Raw genomic sequence first — 19822 nt, forward strand, 5'->3', positions numbered from 1 at the left:
GTGCAATATGTATGGCTTATTTTATTATATGTAATTTTAGAAATATACTTTAGAAGACTGTTAGTACCATTTCCAAAAAGCTGTGTGTGTGTGTGTGTGTGTGTGTGTGTGTGTGTGTGTGTGTGTGTGTGTGTGTGTATGTTTCAAGGATTAGCATATTTCAGATCTGCTGTTGGCCCTTCAAACATTCTTCTGAACTTTTTGTTACAGCTTGCACATGCCAATATGAGCCTATATATGCATATAAAAGAGCATGGCTACTTACCAAAATGTGTGTGATCCACTTTGGAGACCAGGTCAGAAGGATTTAGAATGATGCATAATTAGCAATCTGGTTTACGGGACGTGAGGGCAATCTATCTTTCTGTTATCCGCTACCTGGTGCTGAAAAAGCTTACCACCAGCTTGACCTATATTTAAATACAAGGACATTGTCCATACATTCAATTTTTCATACTTGACATTTTTTTATGAATAATATTAAAACATAATGTTTTTACATTAACTTCAGTCTGTGTATTTCACACAATTGTATTTGCACTCATTTCTAATACAAATACTGCTTTCATTATGCAAAGTTAAAAAAAAAGATTTTGCTTTATTAATATTTTTGGGCTAGCAGTTTTTAGAGGTAGTGAACATATATTCCCCCTCAATGAATATGTACACACTGTACACAGTATTTATTTTCTAAACAGTATACTAAGACCAAAAGCATGAAAACACTTTTTTCCTGCATAAGGTAACACAGTTTCATTATTCCAAAATGTATAAATTGATGTGCTAGAAGCCCTTTTAGTTACTTTCAGTATGCTAGAGAACCCTTCAAGAGGTGTAAGATGACAAATATGTGATTAGAATGTTATCTCAACATGCTACTGCTGATCTAACAATCACTACTAAAAAACAATGGAGTTCTAGAACATAACTTAGAATGTATAAAAAAAAACCTACTCTTCAAATGGTTAAACTTTGGCACCAGAGAATCAAGAGCACTTCAGCTATTAACTGCTCACTATGTAAAAGGGGACCTTCAATTTGCATTTGACAAAGAAAAAGCCAAAATGATGTAATATGAAAAAATATTCTCAGTGAAATAAGACTTGTGGTGCAGACTGTTAAGCCATAGCCTATCGTAAGTCCCCCCATGCCCCACGTGGTTTGGGGTTTGATCTACAACTATCGTGGCACCTCAGCTGGGAACTCTTCTGTTACCCTCCCAGCTTCCCACCTGTCTGAATAAAGCAGTGAAAAGAGGGCAGACTTTCTGCTCTCCTTTAAAATGTCCCTTTTTCTGTGAAGTCTTGAGTTGTAATTGTAAACATTTATAATGAAGATTAAACCAAGATGCAATTATTTATTAGATTCCATAAACGTTCAGATTTGAAAGGCAAGACAGCTCTCATTAATAAACAGAACAACTTTACTTTTAAATTTGTTTGTGAGCAACACATGCAATTAAATGTAATTGTAATAGTGGGTTGATTTGCAAATAAGCAGCAGGAATTTAAAATAAATGCACAGTAAGAGCTAGCAACCTGGGTGAAACAACTATTATGTCCGTTTATTGTAGGGCAGCACTATGCATGACAAAAATCACTATGTAGGTAGATAATGAACACAGCCACGATGGAGCCATGGGTGTTAACAATATAATCTTAAAACCAAAGTGCCACACTTCAAATTACTCCTTCATTGTAGTCTGCTTTCCTTCTAAGGCTTGATTCAGATACAAAATGTTTCATTAATTTTGGCATTGTCACTAGTTGGAGAATAAATTATTCCAGTTCTGTTTGAGATCTCCCACTCTGGTTAACACTGGTGTATTTGCACAGTGAAATACAGGTACACATTATTATCATAGGAGTGACTGCGGGAAAAGTTACCTCTGCATCTAAAAGCAGTATAGTGGCAATGGATTCAATATTTGGTATTACAGGCTTGGATTTCCAATGTAGCTATGGTTTTAAAAGTAGCTTATTATAACTGTTAAGTATTTAAGGAAGACATGTTTGGAAAGAGAAAGATATTACAGCAACCTTTTATAACTGGTATTTTGTATTTCTGTCACAAATAAAGTTTCTGTATAAATCTACCCTAAGACAACTAACTGCATTACTGAAGAACACTGACAACATTCCTGAATTTTCACCTTTCTGTTTTTCTTGAATGTTGAAGTCACTCGGAAATACAGGAATCACTGTGCTGCAACATTACATATATTTTAGGATTTAGATATTCTGGATTGTACATTGATCCCCCTCCGAGGAATCGCCACCTTAACGTGGTGGAGGGGTTTGTGTGTCCCGGTGATCCTGGGAGCTAGGTTGTCGGGGGCACTGTTAGCCCCCAGTAGGGTCTCCCAAGGCAAATTGGTCCCGGGGGAGGGGCCGGACTAAGAGCGATTCAAAGACTCCCATGACACGGCCACACAAAGACCCAGTTACCTCGCCCGGAAAAGGGAAACCGGGGTCCCCTGCTGGAGCCAGACCCGGGAGGGGAGCTCGTCGGCGAGCGTCTGGTGACCGGGCCTTATCCCATGGGGCCCGGCCGGGCACAGCCCGAACTGGTCACGTGGGGTCGCCGCCCTGTGGGCTCACCACCTGCAGGGGTCGGCATCGGAGTCGGGTGCTTTGCCCAACGGGCAGTAGGCAAAGGCGGGGATCCGGGCGTGCTGATCCTCGGCGTCGCAGACTGGTTCTGGGGACGTGGAACGTCACCTCTCTGGTGGAGAAGGAACCGTAGCTAGTGCGGGAGGCGGAGCGGTACCAACTAGATATAGTTGGGCTCACCTCAACGCACAGTACTGGTTCCGGAACCAAACTCCTGGAGAGGGGCTGGACTCTGTTCTTTTCTGGAGTTGCTCAAGGTGAGAGGCGCCGGGCGGGTGTGGGGATACTCACAAGCCACCGGCTGAGCGCCACTGTGTTGGAGTTCCACCCGGGGAACGAGAGGGTCGCCTCTCTGCGACTACGTGTCGCTGGGGGGAAGGCTCTGACTGTCATTTGTGCTTATGCACCAAATGGCAGTTCAGAGTATCCGGCCTTCTTGGAGTCACTGGGTGGCATCCTGGAAAGGGTGCCACCCGGAGACTCCATAGTTCTGCTGGGCGACTTCAACGCTCACGTGGGCAATGACGGAGAAACCTGGAGGGGGGTGATTGGGAGGAACGGCCTGCATGATCTGAACCCAAGCGGTGTTTTGTTATTGGACGTCTGTGCTGGTCATGGATTGTCGATAACAAACACCATGTTCGAGCATAGGGCAGCTCATAAGCGTACTTGGTACCAGAGCACCTTAGGCCAAAGATCGATGATCGACTTTGTGGTCGTATCATCAGACCTGCGGCCGTATGTCTTGGACACTCGGGTGAAGAGAGGAGCAGAGCTGTCAACTGATCACCACCTCGTGGTGAGTTGGATCAAGTGGCCGGGGAGGCTGCCTGACAGACCCGGTAAACCCAAACGTGTAGTGAGGGTGAACTGGGAACGTCTGGCGGAGGCCCCTGTTCGCGAGGTCTTCAACTCCCACCTCCGGAAGAACTTCTCACGCATCCCGGGGGAAGCTGGGGACATGGAGTCCGAGTGGGCCATGTTCAAAGCCTCCATTGCAGGGGCGGCAAGCAGGAGCTGTGGCCAGAAGGTCATCGGTGCCTGTCGGGGCGGCAACCCAAGAACTCGCTGGTGGACACCAGCGGTGAGGGAGGCCGTCAAGCTGAAGAAGGAGGCCTTTCGGGCTTGGCTGGCCTGGGGGTCCCCTGAAGCAGCAGACAGGTGCAGGGGAGGAGAACTGCTGACCCGGACTGGGGATATTGTCGGGCGGTGGAAAGAGCACTTCGAGGAGCTCCTGAACCCGAACAACACGTCCTCTGTGGAAGAGGCAGAGCCTGAAGACTCGGGGGAATCTGCACCTATATCCCTGGCAGAAGTTGCTGAGGTAGTCAAAAAGCTCCTCAGTGGCAAGTCGCCGGGTGTAGATGAGATTCGCCCTGAGATGCTGAAGGCTCTGGACATTGTTGGGCTGTCTTGGCTGACACGCCTCTTCAGTGTCGTGACGGTCTAACCTCGGATTCAGGAGGAGCAATGTGGCTTCCGTCCTGGCCGTGGAACAGTGGACCAGCTCTTTACCTTGGCAGGGTTGCTGGCGGGGTCATGGGAGTTTGCCCATCCAGTCCACATGTGCTTTGTGGACTTGGAGAAGGCTTTCGACTGTGTCCCCCGGGGAACCCTGTGGGGTGTACTGCGGGAGTATGGGGTACCGGGGCCGTTGTTACGAGCCATCAGGTCCCTGTATAACCAAAGTGAGAGCTGTGTCCGCATTCTCGGCACAAAGTCAAGCACGTTTCCGGTGGGTGTTGGACTCCGCCAAGGTTGCCCCTTGTCACCGGTCCTGCTTGTGGTATTCATGGACAGGATCTCAAGGCGCAGCCGAGGTGAGGAGAGTGTCCGGTTTGGTGACCTCAGAATCGCATCTCTGCTTTTTGCGGATGATGTGGTTCTGCTGGCTTCATCGGACCGTGACCTTCAGCACGCACTGGAGCGGTTTGCAGCCGAGTGTGAAGCGGCCGGGATGAGAGTCAGCACCTCCAAGTCCGAGGCCATGGTTCTCTGCCGGAAAACGGTGGATTGCTCCCTCCGGGTTGGGAACGAGTCTTTGCCCCAAGTGAAGGAGTTCAAGTATCTCGGGGTCTTGTTCACGAGTGAGGGTAGAAGGGAGCGTGAGATCGACAGTCGGATCGGTGCAGAGTCAGCAGTAATGCGGGCGTTGCACCGGACCGTTGTGGTGAAGAAGGAGCTGAGCCGGAAGGCGAAGCTCTCGATTTACTGGTCGATCTACGTCCCAACCCTCACCTATGGTCACAAGCTTTGGGTAGTGACCGAAAGAACGAGATCGCGTATACAAGCGGCCAAAATGAGCTTCCTCCTTAGGGTGGCCGGGCTCAGCCTTAGAGATAGGGTGAGGAGCTCGGACATCCGGAGGGAGCTCGGAGTAGAGCCGCTGCTCCTTCGCGTCGAAAGGAGCCAATTGAGGTGGTTCGGGCATCTGATCAGGATGCCTCCCGGGCGCCTCCCTTTGGAGGTTTTCCGGGCTCGTCCAACTGGGCGGAGACCCCGAGGGAGACCCAGAGCCCGCTGGAGAGATTATATATCTCTCCTGGCCAGGGAACGCCTCGGGATCCCCCAGGAGGAGCTAGAATGCGTTGCTGGGGAGAGGGACGCCTGGAATACCCGGCTTTGCCTACTGCCCCCGCGACCCGACTCCGGATAAGCGGGTTATGATGGATGGATGGATTGTACAAGGCATTGTTTAATAGTGTATCAATAACCATGATACTGCACTGGAGTAATCATATATAAGACAACTTGTTTCCTTCAAAGTAAATGAAATGTACTGTCTTTTAGATTACAAATTAATTTAATATAATTCAATAGCATTGTTCCATTCCTGTTTCCACAGTGGCCACCAGGCTTAACATTTTGCTCGTCATACTTTCTGAAACTTGCACTTGCACTAAAGAGCAATGCATATTGTACTTCGAATGAATAGCTTTGATACCAATTATATATTTTTCTGACACAAGTAGTTTGTAGCATTCCTGACATATCTGAATGACGTTAAATCTGTATACATAGCCTATACTATGCATTTGGAGACACTGGCCAATGAATTTACAATGAATGGAATGATATTTACATAAGCATTTGCAAATATTGTTCCAGATTTTACAGTTCCAGTATTTGGAAAGTATGCTCAAACTGATTTCTTCAACACTGTACTGAATACGAAAAGGCAGTGAAACCAACAGAGAGGAGACACTTTAAGAGGTGGTAGTAACAGGAAGTAGTGGACTTGAATTGAGACCAACAGGCAGGTTAATTGTGACCAACATTAATAACAAAAGGACAAGTAAGACTGATGTATCCAGGCATTGGTGCCAACCAGAAGTTAACTAACCATAGAAGCAAATGGAGCTGCACAGTATGCACTGATATGCGGATATGTTACTGTCTGTCTTAACCCTAATTTATTAACACTGGTAATAATTCAAACTTAATTAGTAGTGGTATAGTCAGATAGGTTATTAAATATGGTTAAACAAGAAATTTGGTGGCATAGAGAAAGTGGCAGTCAGGCAAGTTTCACTGATATTGTCCATGGAGGATTCCACAGCTGAAGATCCATTGAGATCCAGTACAGACCAGCAGAGCAGTCATTAAGGCAGATCTGTAAACAGTCCCTACTGAGAGAGTGATGGGAGATTCCGGTATGGCTTACCAGATGTAATGTGTAGCTTATAATGTTCCTGGTTTTATTCAATATTGCATGAAAATGAATATTGAAATAAAATCTGATAACACCTTAGTGCACAGGTGTCAGAATCCAGTCCTGCAGTTGTCTGTCATTTTTCGATGTGTTTCATAACAAGCGATTCGCTGGAGATTTTTTAAGTCATGGATTGGCTAAAGAATCCTCATTCTCAAGGCCTTAATTAGATGCTGATTGAAAGGAAACCACAAATAATATTGAATTAGACACCCCTGCTTTAAAGCAACACATAAACATCTTCTATTACTGTGATTATTATCTTGCCCTGCCCCCAAACTCCTGTTTATGACCCCCATTCCCCCCTCAGTGCGGATTAGCACAGAGCAGGTGCTGCTTTGGTAAACCCACGCCGAGAGGGACAGCCCCATTGCCTACATGTAGGTACAACACGAGTGGGTCTGTCATGGTCCCCAAGCAACCGTAGCCTCCCTTGCTCTTGGCTCTTGGGCAGCCAGAGATAGGGAGGGGTTCACAACCACTGTCATGGCTGGGGCAGAACTAGATGGCCCTCCTCTCATCTCATCCTTGGCTTCCCCCGGTTGAAGAAAGTAGTACCGAAGGGAGGATCAGGGTCCCCTCCCTAACGGTGTGCCAGTTAAGGGGAGTATGGAGGAGGCTTTTCATCAGGGGGGTAGTAGGGGGGGCAGTAGCGTGGTGGGACCTGATTGGGCCACATATAGCTCGCTCCAGAGTCATCAGATAGGCCCGTGGTGTTGCGGGCCTACAGGTCAGACAAGGATAAAATACAAAGCATCTGCAGTCAAGCCATACAATGGGACCACTCTAGTTTTCAGATATCTAAGCCTAACATTCACAAGTTAAATATGGTTATTATATATGCTTATGCAGATACTCTTCAATCATATTAATCATATTAATCAATACAGTATATTGTGCAGAATCACAAGCTGTATTTTAAAACAGTATTGTAATACTGTTTCAGAGCATGTACATGCCAAGAATAGCATGCATCTTTTGTTCTGTGACTATACATACAAATTACAAAGCAATCCTTGATGTTCATGCATACTTATTTACACAATTGCATGAAAATGTACACCATTTTTTATGTAGGTCATTTTATTTGTTTATATAGGAGCCCTGAGAGTGGTACTAATGTTACCTGAGGGTCATAGGCAGTATACGGTGGCAAGCAGGGGGCACCATTGAAGAAGGAGTTGTAGGAAGTAGTCAGGGGTGGGGCATCACAGGGGGCAGGGACAGGAAGGGGATCAGGTTCGCAGCTCTCAGAGGGTGATGTGGGAATCTGTCCAAAAAGAACACTGCTTTAGCAAGTGACACAGCCCCTTTCACCATGCCCCTGGGCTCAGTCCACAAAGATGGAAATAGAAACCCCCCATGTGATTTTAAAAATGACGGAAAATTTCATGAGGAGGAACGCAATCTGTCAATCAGCAGCTGGCGAACATCTGGGGAAGAAATGCCTCTGTCTTCGACCGACTCATTGCATGTATAAGCCAGCAGCAGAACCATGCGGCATTACATACACTCTTGCAGTCACCAGAAACACCTGCTTTTTGCTGAGAATGCTGCAATGAATGAGCAGCAACACTGAGGCAGTCTGCTCCATGCATCCACTGGTCTCACCATGTCCTTGAAGCCTCCCAGCTCGGCTGCAGTGATGATGCCCAGGAAGAGGGCCACTACGTTGAGGATGGTAGCCGACCACAGCAGGTGATAGAGGTGTATGACATCCTGGCAGCTTTGCACATCCGTGTATTCGTGGTAACCTCCCATCAGCTCGACCCGGCTATGCCATGAGAGAGAGAGAGATAGAGACAGATTTATTTGTATTTGATCTTTAGTAAGATCAAAATTTACAAAATGAGTTTTTCAGCTGGGCTGGTGCTGGAGAGAGAGGGGCGCCTTGGTGGCTAACCTAATGATAACCAAGTGATTGGTCAGCATTCCATAGCATTAAGCAGCTGCCATTATTGGCTAACTCAGTTATGTTTGGCACCGGTAGCTGGCTGGCCATGGCGGCCTGAGGATTTGCTGTGGGTCCAACATTTAATTTTACAAAGTAACAACTTAAGCCTCGAGAATAAGATTCCAATCCACTTCTCTTGGCTCATATGGGCTCGGCTCATTTCCAAATATTTATTTTCCAAATTGTTTTGTATTTCATTAATTAAAGTAACATATTATGTTCAGATTTTATGACCAGTTTTATATTTGGGGTCAAATTGAGCCCAGCAGTTGAAATAAACACAAAAATAATTGATTTCTTTTTTCTTATTGTCTCCCAAATTACTAGCCTTTTATCCATAAATATGAAAAACTGGTGATACCCGTTTGGTTGCACCTGTACGGGAAAGTGCCACCAAAATCATCCACAAAGAAATCTGAGATAAAAAGAAAAATATATCTTCTGACATTTTATAAAGTTACAAAGGGTCAAAGGAACATTTGTATGCCAACTTGGAACAGGACTTTGCACAGAGTTATGTTTATTGCATTTTTACTATTTCATTCCACCAAAATAGAATATTAGAAAAATCAAACAGTATCAATATAAAAAAGGGCCCCTGCACACATTTGTCTTATCATTCATTATCTTCATTATCTGAGGAGAACCAGGACATGCAAGAGGGCAACTCCTCATTCTGCTCATTCTGTCATCTGTATTCCAAGCCTCAGTCATGCTGATTTACGGAGCACCGACTGTACTGGCAAGATGAATAAAGAAGTACTTCCAAGTACTTCTAACCATACACTGCATTCAAAATGCAGTAACCCGTAAGGCACTGATTCATTACAGCTTGCATATTGCCAACACAAATTGTTTCCAAATTTCAACATTTTGTCAGTACATCTTTATTTTGAAAAGAAGCTGATAACACAAAGTAGCTCAAAGTAAGCAAAGGGTTTCTTGCCTGTCGTTTCACTGGGGTCTACTGTATGGATTGAGTTGGATAAGATTTTAATGACATTTTCAACAGACATAACAAAAGATGGCTGGTATACTGTTCTTTTGAGGGTCTGAGTCCCAGCCATTTTAGAATACATAATATTAAGTTAACATTGACCTTCAATGTATGTACATGTGATTTCTTAGTTTTTTATTTTGAATAAATTTGCAAAAATTTCAAAAAAACTTATTTCATGTTGTCATTATGGGGTGTTGTGTGTAGAATTTTGAGGAAAAAAATGAATTTATTCCATTTTGGAATAAGGCTGTAACATAACAAAATGTGGGAAAAGTGAAGCGCTGTGAATACTTTCCGGATGCACTGTAGCCGTACAAGTAATTTGGCTCTATAAATGATCAATGTCCTGACAATGGGTGAAACGGAGACTGAGGTTTAAATACATGAGGGAAGGTGACAATCTAGGCGGGGCTGGGGAGAAGGTGGGCCAAACAAATAGACAACAGGTGGGGAAACATAATAGGGTAATAACATCATAACAGGAGGGAGACGAAAACGCGGACTGGATGCACGTAACCAAACATGTAAAACATACGGCTCTGGATTAGGGAGTAGACATTTGCATAGATTGAAGACGTAGTGATAGTCAGAGACTGTGTGAACACTTCGCTGAAACTAAGCGAGTAATCAGGGATAGCATAGGGAGGAGGAGTTATAGAACAGTGCAGAAACACTAAGAGATTGAGTTAGTGAATTAGTTACATGAATACTTCTAACTACCCAATAAAAGTGACTGTTAGTTAGACAGACAGTAAGTGTATTAATCGGATTAGTACTGTACTAATATTTGATTAGTAGTAGTTAGTAAGAATAACAACATTTAACTACCAAGTGAAGCAGGAAGTAAGAACTGCAAGATTGGAAGAAATGTTGAAATACCGAAAACTACCGTAAACACCCGAATAGTGGGACACGAGACAGGGGAGTGACTCGGCTGGGAAACATTCAGACGCAGACATAACAGGGGATCACAAATGAGAAACTGTAATGGAAAACAATAACCATAGATGTATGATAATGAATAAATAACAAGAATAAATGTAAATGCAAACAGGACAGATACAGAAACATTACAAGTGTCTGCTAAATACCAAAATGTAATGTAAGTGGATATGTGATTCTTTTGTGGTCTACTTCCAAAGTCAATGGGTCTCATGCAAGAACCACTCGTACGAACAGAATTGTTCTTAAATTTCTTAAAATGAGTGACTTCACTCATTTTCTCTTATTGATCATTTTTCCAAAGGTAATGTAGGTAATTCAATTTCCAAACTAGATGTTGCAGATCAAATCAAGATTCAGTTTGCTTACTTCTCACCTCAAATGTTTTCAGAAACGTATTTCAGTAGATTGTTCAGAAGAAAAAAGACTACGTTTATCAAGGGGCCGTCATGTTATTATGTTTTGTCAAAAATGAAGGAACCACAGTCTTCAGAATCAGGTGTCAATTGTCCCTTGTTCTTGTTAATCCCATTGGACATCTATCCGACGGAACCCAACTACAGTAGTGTATATATTATTATTAGGGACATATTATAAGTGACATATTCGACAGTTGTCTGAAGTTAGGTGCGTTTGTTGAATCTGACGTGGCATACTCATATGAGCCCTTTGATCGAGAATAGTGAGAGAAATTTATGATAAGAATATGAAAATGTTCTTGCATGAAGCCCATTGATTGTAGAAAATAAGACCAGTGGACATACTTGCCACAATTGTAGAGCTCACAGCAATAGCAGGTGTTACTCTTTACACGCAGGTTGCAGGAGACACGTGAGGCTGTTAGACAGTTGACCTGGAAAACAAACAGACAATCAATGCTTTTTTTAATTCCCCAAAACCCATAAGAACATTACAGCTTAAATATTTTAAACTTGCACATGCTCAGAATCATTTTGTTAGTAAACAGTAGCTTTGATCATTACATTTTACAAAGAAAGAAATTCAGATTTTCTCTAATGTAGCATTCTAGCAGCATTAGCAGCATTGCAGAAAAAAGTCATGGGCTCTTTTCCTAAACTTTTTGCATGCACATTTGGAAGTCACCCTGGATAGTAGCATTTTAATGAAATCCATAGTTCACAGAAGACCACTGCACTTACATCTCGGTCAAATGATGTCGAGCTTGAGTAATACTCGCACCGTCCAGCATAGAAAGGTCTGAGGTCCTGCAACACATATCACAGCTTGACTTTAGACTATTTCGACTAAACCATAACAGAACAAAATGTATTGTGACAAAAAAGACAAATTAAGAAAACCATTGTATTGGTTCTCCATGCATGAGGACAATATATTTATGTTCTTTAAGGGAAATCTTAGTGAGGCACATTATCATAGCCTGTAGCCTAGTGGCTAAGTTGCTTGATTGGGACCCAAGGTAACCACGATAAGATCTGTGCAGCTGTGGGCCCTTGAGCAAGGCCCTTAACCCCACAGGGGAGATTGGCCCCTGCTTAGTCTAATGCTTTGGATAAAAGCGTCAGCTAAATTACTTTAATTTAATGTAATGTTGAATTCTGAAAATATTAGTTTAAATGGAGCCCAGCCCACAGGCTGAATATAAATTAATGGACTGACTAGTTACATAACTTTGCCTGTGGTCTGGGAAGTATCCAATTATGTGGTCAGAAAAAAAGAAAAACTAAATGCAGTGTTTAGCCATTAATACGCTTTAAATGTATTTTAGTACAGTATGCTATATCATTATAACCATCATCACCAACAATGTTTAAATTCATACTTTGACCACGTGGCTCAGTGCGTATCCTGTTAGGGTTTTAGTTCCCAGCTGTGACACATTCTATACTGAATTCCCACCACTCCTTTCTGCTTGCACTTTGTCTGAATAAAATAATAATAATAATAAAATAATTTTTAAAAAAACATAGTTTATAATGGTTGCAGCTTTGGTTATGAACAGATATTCTTTCTTATTGTGTTCATAATCCCAATAATTCTACAGTATGACAAGTGTTAATACATTGCCCTGTGTACGGGCATTAATTGGTTCTGTTGATAGAACACAAAACACATCAAATGGAAAGTTTAGCTGATCTAAAGGCTATTGGTGCATGCAGGGCCCAAGCTATACTTATACTATAATTTCACCAAATGATCTTTGTCTTAACCAGTGTATTGGAAAGTGCTGGAATGTGGTGTCTGGTGAGATGCACGTGATCTGTCAGGCTGTACTCACTATGTGCCTGGCTGCAAACACGCCATCCACAATGGCACAGCACAAGGCAGCCACAACTCCGAAGCTTATGAACACAATAGAAGCCACCAGCTGCAACACAAACAGAAAATTTAGTGTGAGGGCTGAGGGCTCAAGTCATCACCAGGGCCAGCCTGCCCCGAACGCAGCCTCCATCACAAACCGACCCACAAGCATACAGGCCATACCTCTTTCCTGTGAATCACTGCTTGCATGAACCGCATATAACAGTCCATTCCGGTTGCGAGTGTATTTTTCCCACCGCCGACACTGCAGTCTACTATTGCTCAACGTTTTGGAAGAAAGACCTGGTCAGCACTTACTCTAGACAGCAGACTCACTTTATCTAACTGGCAATGTGTGGTCAATGCTTGAAGTGACAGACTCGAGCAACTCGAGGAGGCTGAGGCATGCATGCCAGATGGAACTGCAGAATCAGCAGATCTGTGAAGCGCTGTAGTATTTCCAGCACAAAGAGTCTCCATTCAAGCTTTTATATTAAACACAGTGATGCAGGCAAAATGCCCTGAAGAGATCCATCCATCCATTATCTTACCCCTGTATTCCTCATCTAGGTTGTGCGGAGGCATGGTGCTGGAGCATATCCCAGCATGCATTGGGCAAGATGCAGCAAAAATCCTGGACAGGTCGCCCATCCACCACAGGGTACATGCACCATTCACTCACACACTCATACCTACAAGCAATTTAGACACTCCAATTAACCTAACCCACATGTTTTTGGACTGCCGGAGGAAACCAGAGTATCCCACAGGAAACACATGCGGACATGTAAAAGTTACATTTCACCCTATCCACTTTCCCCCTTGTGGCTGAGTTGTCAACGTCTCAAATTATTGTTGTGTTTACATGATACAAAAAACTTCAACGTAATATAACAGCAAAACGGCAGTGCCAGATTGTTAAAAAGGCTCTCTGCTAGTGAGAACAGCAGCTTAGATGCTTGTCAGCCTCTTATTTGCAAAGCAGGGCAATAAAACCCCCACGCAACACTCACAGTTTACAATCCCCCACCTCACCATAGACTCAGATAATAAAAGGCATATTCTAACATTCCTTGATACCATTTCTCTATGTCAAAAAATCATGTTCCGATATAATAACAAAAATATATAATTCAAAAGTTGCATGAATAAACACATTGTTTTGTTTTTTTCTTAGCTCACTTTTATTCCATGTCTGGCCAACATTTCCGGTTTGGTAGAAATACAAGTTTGTTTTGCTAATTATTTGATACAGACATATTTATGGAACTAAATATCCCACATAGTTATGAAGCTATGTCTTCTGACTAACGTTGAAGTTCGTAATCTATTCAGCCATTTTCAAGAAAACAATATTTTTTCCGGGACTATACCTAAGCAAATGACGTCTTGAACTGCAGTACTTCGTATTGTTGCATAATCGCATTGCTACGTCATTTCAGTACCAAACTAATGTAAAACATGGCAAGCTTTTTGTAAGGTGTTTCCTACCCTTTCCAAGAAGGCATAATATATCTAACAGACAGTTTAGGAATATTGCTGTGTTCACATAGCAGAATGCATATACAGACAGGACTTGCTATAGATAAACCTTTAATTGTACTAACGGGGCTCTGGTTAACCTAATTTTGCAATCAAGTTTCATTTAAAATGTGATGCAGATAGCTTAGATAGGTTAGAAAGCGTAGCGTAAGTAGCTTTTTGGACACATTGGGCATGCTTTATAAAACATACTCTTATATATGAATAAAACACACAGGAAATTTTCTTTACATTTTGTATCAAAAAATCTGTTTTAATAGAAAAAAGCTTTTCTGATCATTCATGTGTCTGGACAAACAGTTTTATGTTTTATATTTGGAGAGATTTCGGGACACTTGAGGACATCTGGGTGCAGTTTTGGGAAAACTTGTGTGGAATTTGAATGCTTTTTGATATCTTTACCATATTTTGTACACAAGTTGATATTAGGTCTGTGCAGAAATATAAAGTAGTTCTGGGTTAGTCTTTGATGAAGGAATTGAGATATTCAGTGCTAAACTATAAAAACATCAGGCATTTTGTAATTGTTTTGTATTTGTATCTTCTGTGTACACTGTACACAATTCTCTAACATACATTTGTTCTGTCTCAAATTTCTGAATGCTACAGACAATTTCAGTCTTCAGCCATGTGTGCAGTAAATAATTTTTGAGATATTGACACTTTTATAGGACTATTAAAAAAATAGGTAGAAATTGCCCTCTGGGGGGGAGAAGTGGAAAGGGTCAAAGAAAAAACCCACCTCTGGACATTTTACAAATTAAAAAATGTCTGACATAACATTTGGAAGTGTTCCTTGAAATGGTGGACAGCATTTTAAAAGTGTCTTCATTTCTAAAACTGAATAGTGCCTGCAGTTACTGCTGGCTTGATACATGCACTCTAAGGAATCATACTCAGGTAAATAAGAGTATGCAAGCGCATGTGGGGAAAATCTTATGTGTGTGTGTGTGTGTTTGTGCATAGGTTTAGGGCAGCTATTACTGACTCTCTCAGCATCAGCTTGAGCAGTGCCCCATGGCTGGCTCCTGTCCAGGGCCACCGTTTTACAGGAACTGACCTCTCCTTCCCTCCTTGAAAACAGACTAGAATGATTCAGTATGCTATTCTGAAGCTCTGAGGAGGATGGTGAACCTGCATGACACCCGGGCCACACCTAAGTCCACTGGAGGGTAGGGCCAATTGTCTCTGCCTCGGTAGGGAGAGACAACCATTCATGACAGCATTCTCTCAATTCCTGTGATCGACAGTACATAAAGAACACACATCCTTGTATGTTGATATGCTGGTATATATACAGCAACTTTGTTTGAATCAGCCACCAATTTAGGCCTTGGAGGCAAGGTGTGAGGTCTCTGTAGCCAATAGATACACAAAGCACTTAAGTCCTGAAACACAGCTAACATCGGCTGATGCTGTAACTCTCCCAGACTGGAATCTGACACACCTGCACTATGTCCATGGCTCCTGTTTGCCCCCTGAACAGACAAGTTAGTTTCTCCACAGACATGGATGGTCTTCTCAATGAGCTTGGACGCACATAAAACAAATTGAAACAGCATATGGCAGGGATCATCAACTCTTTTCTCCTGGACAATTTAGTGCTACTGATTGGCCAGACTGTCTTTATACCTGACCCCCAGGTACAGGGAGGGTGGAAAACCAGCATTTCTTGGACCGTGAGATGCTGATCCCTGCTATAGACTGAAGTTGTACTATGTGCTAACAAATGTTTAATTCCCCAGCCATACCATCTCAGTGAACTATGGATATAATCTGTCTGGTTTTGACAAAGACCCACTCCATATATTTACAGTTTTTACAGGTGAGATATAGAGCTAACAGAACCAAGAACAGGCCACCACACCTCGTGATACCCTGCCCCCACCCTCTCTCACTCCCACAACCTCCTTCTGTGCATTCCTGTCTGGTTTTGGGTCCTCCTCCTGTTACACTGTTACTGTCAAGAAGGTTATTTCTGGGCTCACCTCAAAAAAAGCACAGGAACATGTTCCCACCAAACCGCTAACCCTTCCCAGAACAAAATGGTGAGACTGATAGACAATGTGATGGATGAGTCTGGTGAAATGCAGGACTACTTTGGAAAAACACTTTTCTCGTGAAAGTAATCTAAATTGTTTTATTGTGTGGAACATATAGATGTGTCATTCACTGGAAAAAGAAACAGCTTCAGGCCGGAAATGGGGCAGATAAACTGTAAACATACCATCTGTCTTTTGTTTTCAATCAAGTGGGCTCCGATGATCCCAAGAAAAGATCCAAAACCGAGCTAAGAAAAAAGAAAACAGAAGGAATTCAATTAAATAAGAAGGACAGCAATGACTCATCAGTATGTCATTATTGGTTACTGTTCACAGTAGTGATCAGGTGACGCTCTTTCAAAGATGACCAACTTCAACTGTTATGATTTTGATTTTTGGTGATCCTTGGTGATCTATATCTATATCTATATACAAATGAGATTAGAAATGAAGATACAAACCCCAAACAAACATGTACATGTTTTTTCTTAGTACTGCTGATGGGGAGGACACTTTGTCTGTACCAGCTGCTTTGTCTGTAGTAATGCAAGGAGGAATGCTCTTACAGCTTAACGCTAACCTGTTTAGCCAATACGAGAACTTACCTCTATATACGAGAGCATATCTACATTTCAATTTACATTTCATTTCTATGAGCTGCAAAACTTAACGCTCGGAGTTGACTTTGTTGACCCCTCTGTAGATAATACAAGACTGAAACGTTCTATGAATGAGATCTGAAGACAAAGATATCTACCCAGACAGTTGTAAGCAAACAGACCAAATAGGCACTCAGGAAAGGTGTTGATTTAAAGGAGTCACCACACAGTGACTCCTTTAGTGTTAAAGTTTATTTATTGTTGAGTGTTAAATCAACTCTTACAGAGTACATATAGCCCCTATTGGACAATTTACTGTGTGGTGTAAACAACTTCAAGGTAGGTGATCGCTGGTGTAAGCATAAGGTTATCTAGGGACAGGCCATGATTTACATGCTATCTTGGATATCACATGCATACAACTGCTGAGCTGAGGAATAGCTATGAAAAGCTTCTCCCTTTAGATTTATGCATCTGTCCATATTGAAGAAGGTGTGGCATGCAACCGGGTACAAAACAAGGAGGTTGTTGTACATGTTAACCATGAAAGCCACTATGTAAGTATAATCTATTTCACACTGTGTGTGCTGGATGGAAGGGTTAAAATCACCTTAGTGTCAGGAACATTCCCATTTGTGCCAGGGACATTCACAATTATGTGAATAGGTTTCCTATGTTTATTTATATGAAATAAGAGGTGAAACCTTCAGCTGTCATCTGCAGGTATACTCACAATAACTCCAGGGTAGTACCCTCCAACAGTTATGTTCTTAGTCCTGGTGGTTGCAGCCAGCCCAATGGTGAGTATAAGGATGGACACAATGAACAGCAATGCTGTCACAATGATGGAGTTTCTCTTACTCCTCTTGAACGAATCTTCCAGGAAATCAACACACACACCATTTCACATTTGCAGAACATGCTGGAAATATACAGTAAAGAATAATATGCACTGTATGTAAATCGGAATGCTATTCGACACCTGCTTTGTGATAGCCAGTGCTTCATTTTTAAAAACATAAAAACATTAAAAAAACATAAAATGCTAAAACATGTGGTAAATTTACACAAACATATAATAATAATAATAATAATAATAATAATAATAAAAATAATAAAAATAATAATAGTGACCAATGCATTTCACGAATTACCGTCAAGCAAACTGTCAGACATATCATAACGCATCAACCTGTACTATCCCTTTACAAAATGTGAATCCTTAATGAACAATACGCTCAGGAATCACAGCAATATATTTAAGAACCTTTTCAGACAGCCAACAGTAGCAAAATTAAACAAACACATCTTATGAGTTCTGAAATGAATCATTCATTTTTTATTTGAGTAGATTAAATTGCACATCCTCCTTTATAGCCAACCAACGAAACGAGGCGTTAGCAGGTGACTTGCAGCTGTTCTTGCAAATAGATCAATAAAAACCGCCATTTAAAATATATAAATATACATCATATGTGTTTATAGCAAGCAATGGTCATATGCATGAACACGTATTCACACAAGTCCATAATAGCAATAAGATTTCCCGCGTGTACAACAGAGCGTACGGTACACATGCACACTGCATTGACCTTGTAACTACATACCCATGGTATCGGGGAGACTTAGTCCATTGGCTTGTTGATTCAGCCCGGGACGCATTGTTGATATTATTATCAACAAGTAAAAGATAACGGGTGGCGAATGGGGTTAAACGACCGAATTCCTATTCCGTGACATAGCGCCTGGCGTCATCGCTCGACCATGTTTTGCCCGGAGTGGCACGCTCTGACCGTGTGGCCGACATGCTAGTTGCTGCTACGACCGTCTCATTTTCATCTATGCTTGTTGACATGCCCGCGCGCGCACTTCATTCTCTTCTCAACGCAGGCAGAGACGCACGCTGGCGGAAAGCAGATGCGCACGGACGCAATAGTCTTTCCAAAATGAACCGTTCACCACTAATTAAGGAAACATACAGCATATGTATTTGCAAAGCAAGCCACTGTTATGTTATGGATCATGAGAAGTAATATATATATATATATATATATATATATATATATATATATATATGGATTCATACCCTGCGTATTATTGTGTGGACAAGAGCGTACATATTGTACGCAATTGTGATATTTGTATGCCATGAGATTGTCTGATTCACTGTCTTTTGTTTTATGGTTATTGTTCCAACAGTATTAATGTTGTACATGGTATAGTGTGTGTCTCAGGTCATGCAGACTATACATGAATAAAATACAGAAAAGGGTTCATGGATGTCTGAATAGATAGACGAAGAGCGCCACGTTGTGGTGTAAATCCTGATCTACATCCTATACGACCACCTCTACCCAATTCAGAACTAGGCTACTATAATCAACTCAGGGCGATACTTAACCCATAGGCTATTCGACAACAGTTTCACCCTATATGTGTTTGATAGAGGCTACAAGTTATATGCGACACAGTTATATTTATTTTTAAATATGGATTACCTTTATTATTGAAAAGTTAATGACACTGAACTCGAGGTCTGCTGCCGCCTTTTACACATCTTATAAAGCACATATTATTTCCATTTAGAAAGCAATGAGGCGGTTTGCATTCCATGCTCTGAAGGCTTTTCAAAAAAATGTTTTTAAACAATCTCGGGCTGCGCTATAAAACTGGTCAATAAATGTGGATGACAGCTAGAAATGGGGGACGGGAGAACACAGAAAGTAGACCCCTCAGAGCTCCCTTTTCCATGACGACATTCTCTTTTTCAAAAAGAAAAAAATAACACAGGTCTCCTGACGAAGAGCGCGCAACGTGACCAGGATACAAATAGATGGTGGGGACCCGGTTTATGAATGAGCGGTGATTCTCACGCAGTGTGCTTGGCTATCACAGCTAGATTTTTTTTCAGAACTCCTCCGCTTTTTTTTCTTTAAAAGAGCGATATCTACAGCTCTACGTCATACTTCTCTGACGAGGAAAACTGAGAGAAAATTTGCATCAGGTGTTCGGTCCGATCAAGCCAGTGTGTAAAAATAGAATATAAGTCTGAGTCGAAAAATCCCCTTCAATCCATCAAAGGGCTACCGCTGATTGACAATAACACACTGTGTTGAGATAAACACAATTTCATCCTTTA

At 42.1% G+C, this 19822-nt stretch overlaps 1 protein-coding gene across 2 annotated transcripts; it reads right to left on the minus strand.

The window, feature by feature from the left end:
* Positions 1-1402: 1402 nt before the first annotated feature.
* Positions 1403-18506, minus strand: LOC133132172 (transmembrane protein 255A-like). 2 transcript variants are annotated; one of them, XM_061247406.1, is made up of 9 exons: positions 18291-18506; positions 17417-17559; positions 16270-16332; positions 12478-12567; positions 11381-11446; positions 10985-11073; positions 7936-8098; positions 7451-7594; positions 1403-7048 (listed from the first exon to the last, which is right to left on the minus strand). In XM_061247406.1, exons 1-9 carry the CDS (start codon positions 18343-18345, stop codon positions 6923-6925), a joined length of 939 nt encoding a protein of 312 aa, XP_061103390.1. In that variant the 5' UTR covers positions 18346-18506; the 3' UTR covers positions 1403-6922. The 2 variants fall into 2 exon arrangements, with proteins under 2 accessions (XP_061103390.1, XP_061103391.1); XM_061247407.1 differs by lacking the exon at positions 12478-12567.
* Between the last annotated feature and the right edge of the window lie 1316 nt (positions 18507-19822).

The sequence above is a fragment of the Conger conger genome, chromosome 7 (genome assembly GCF_963514075.1).
Source record: "Conger conger chromosome 7, fConCon1.1, whole genome shotgun sequence".
Lineage (NCBI taxonomy): Eukaryota > Metazoa > Chordata > Actinopteri > Anguilliformes > Congridae > Conger > Conger conger.

Bases quoted from the DNA above. Each gene is read 5' to 3' on its own strand.
- LOC133132172 (XM_061247406.1), bottom strand. From the start codon at position 18,345: ATGCGTCCCGGGCTGAATCAACAAGCCAATGGACTAAGTCTCCCCGAT. The intron at 17,560-18,290 runs GTATGTAGTTAC...ATTTCCTGGAAG, and splicing joins AAGTCTCCCCGATACCATGG to ATTCGTTCAAGAGGAGTAAG. The intron at 11,447-12,477 runs GTGAGTACAGCC...TATGTGTTGCAG, and splicing joins TGTTTGCAGCCAGGCACATA to GACCTCAGACCTTTCTATGC.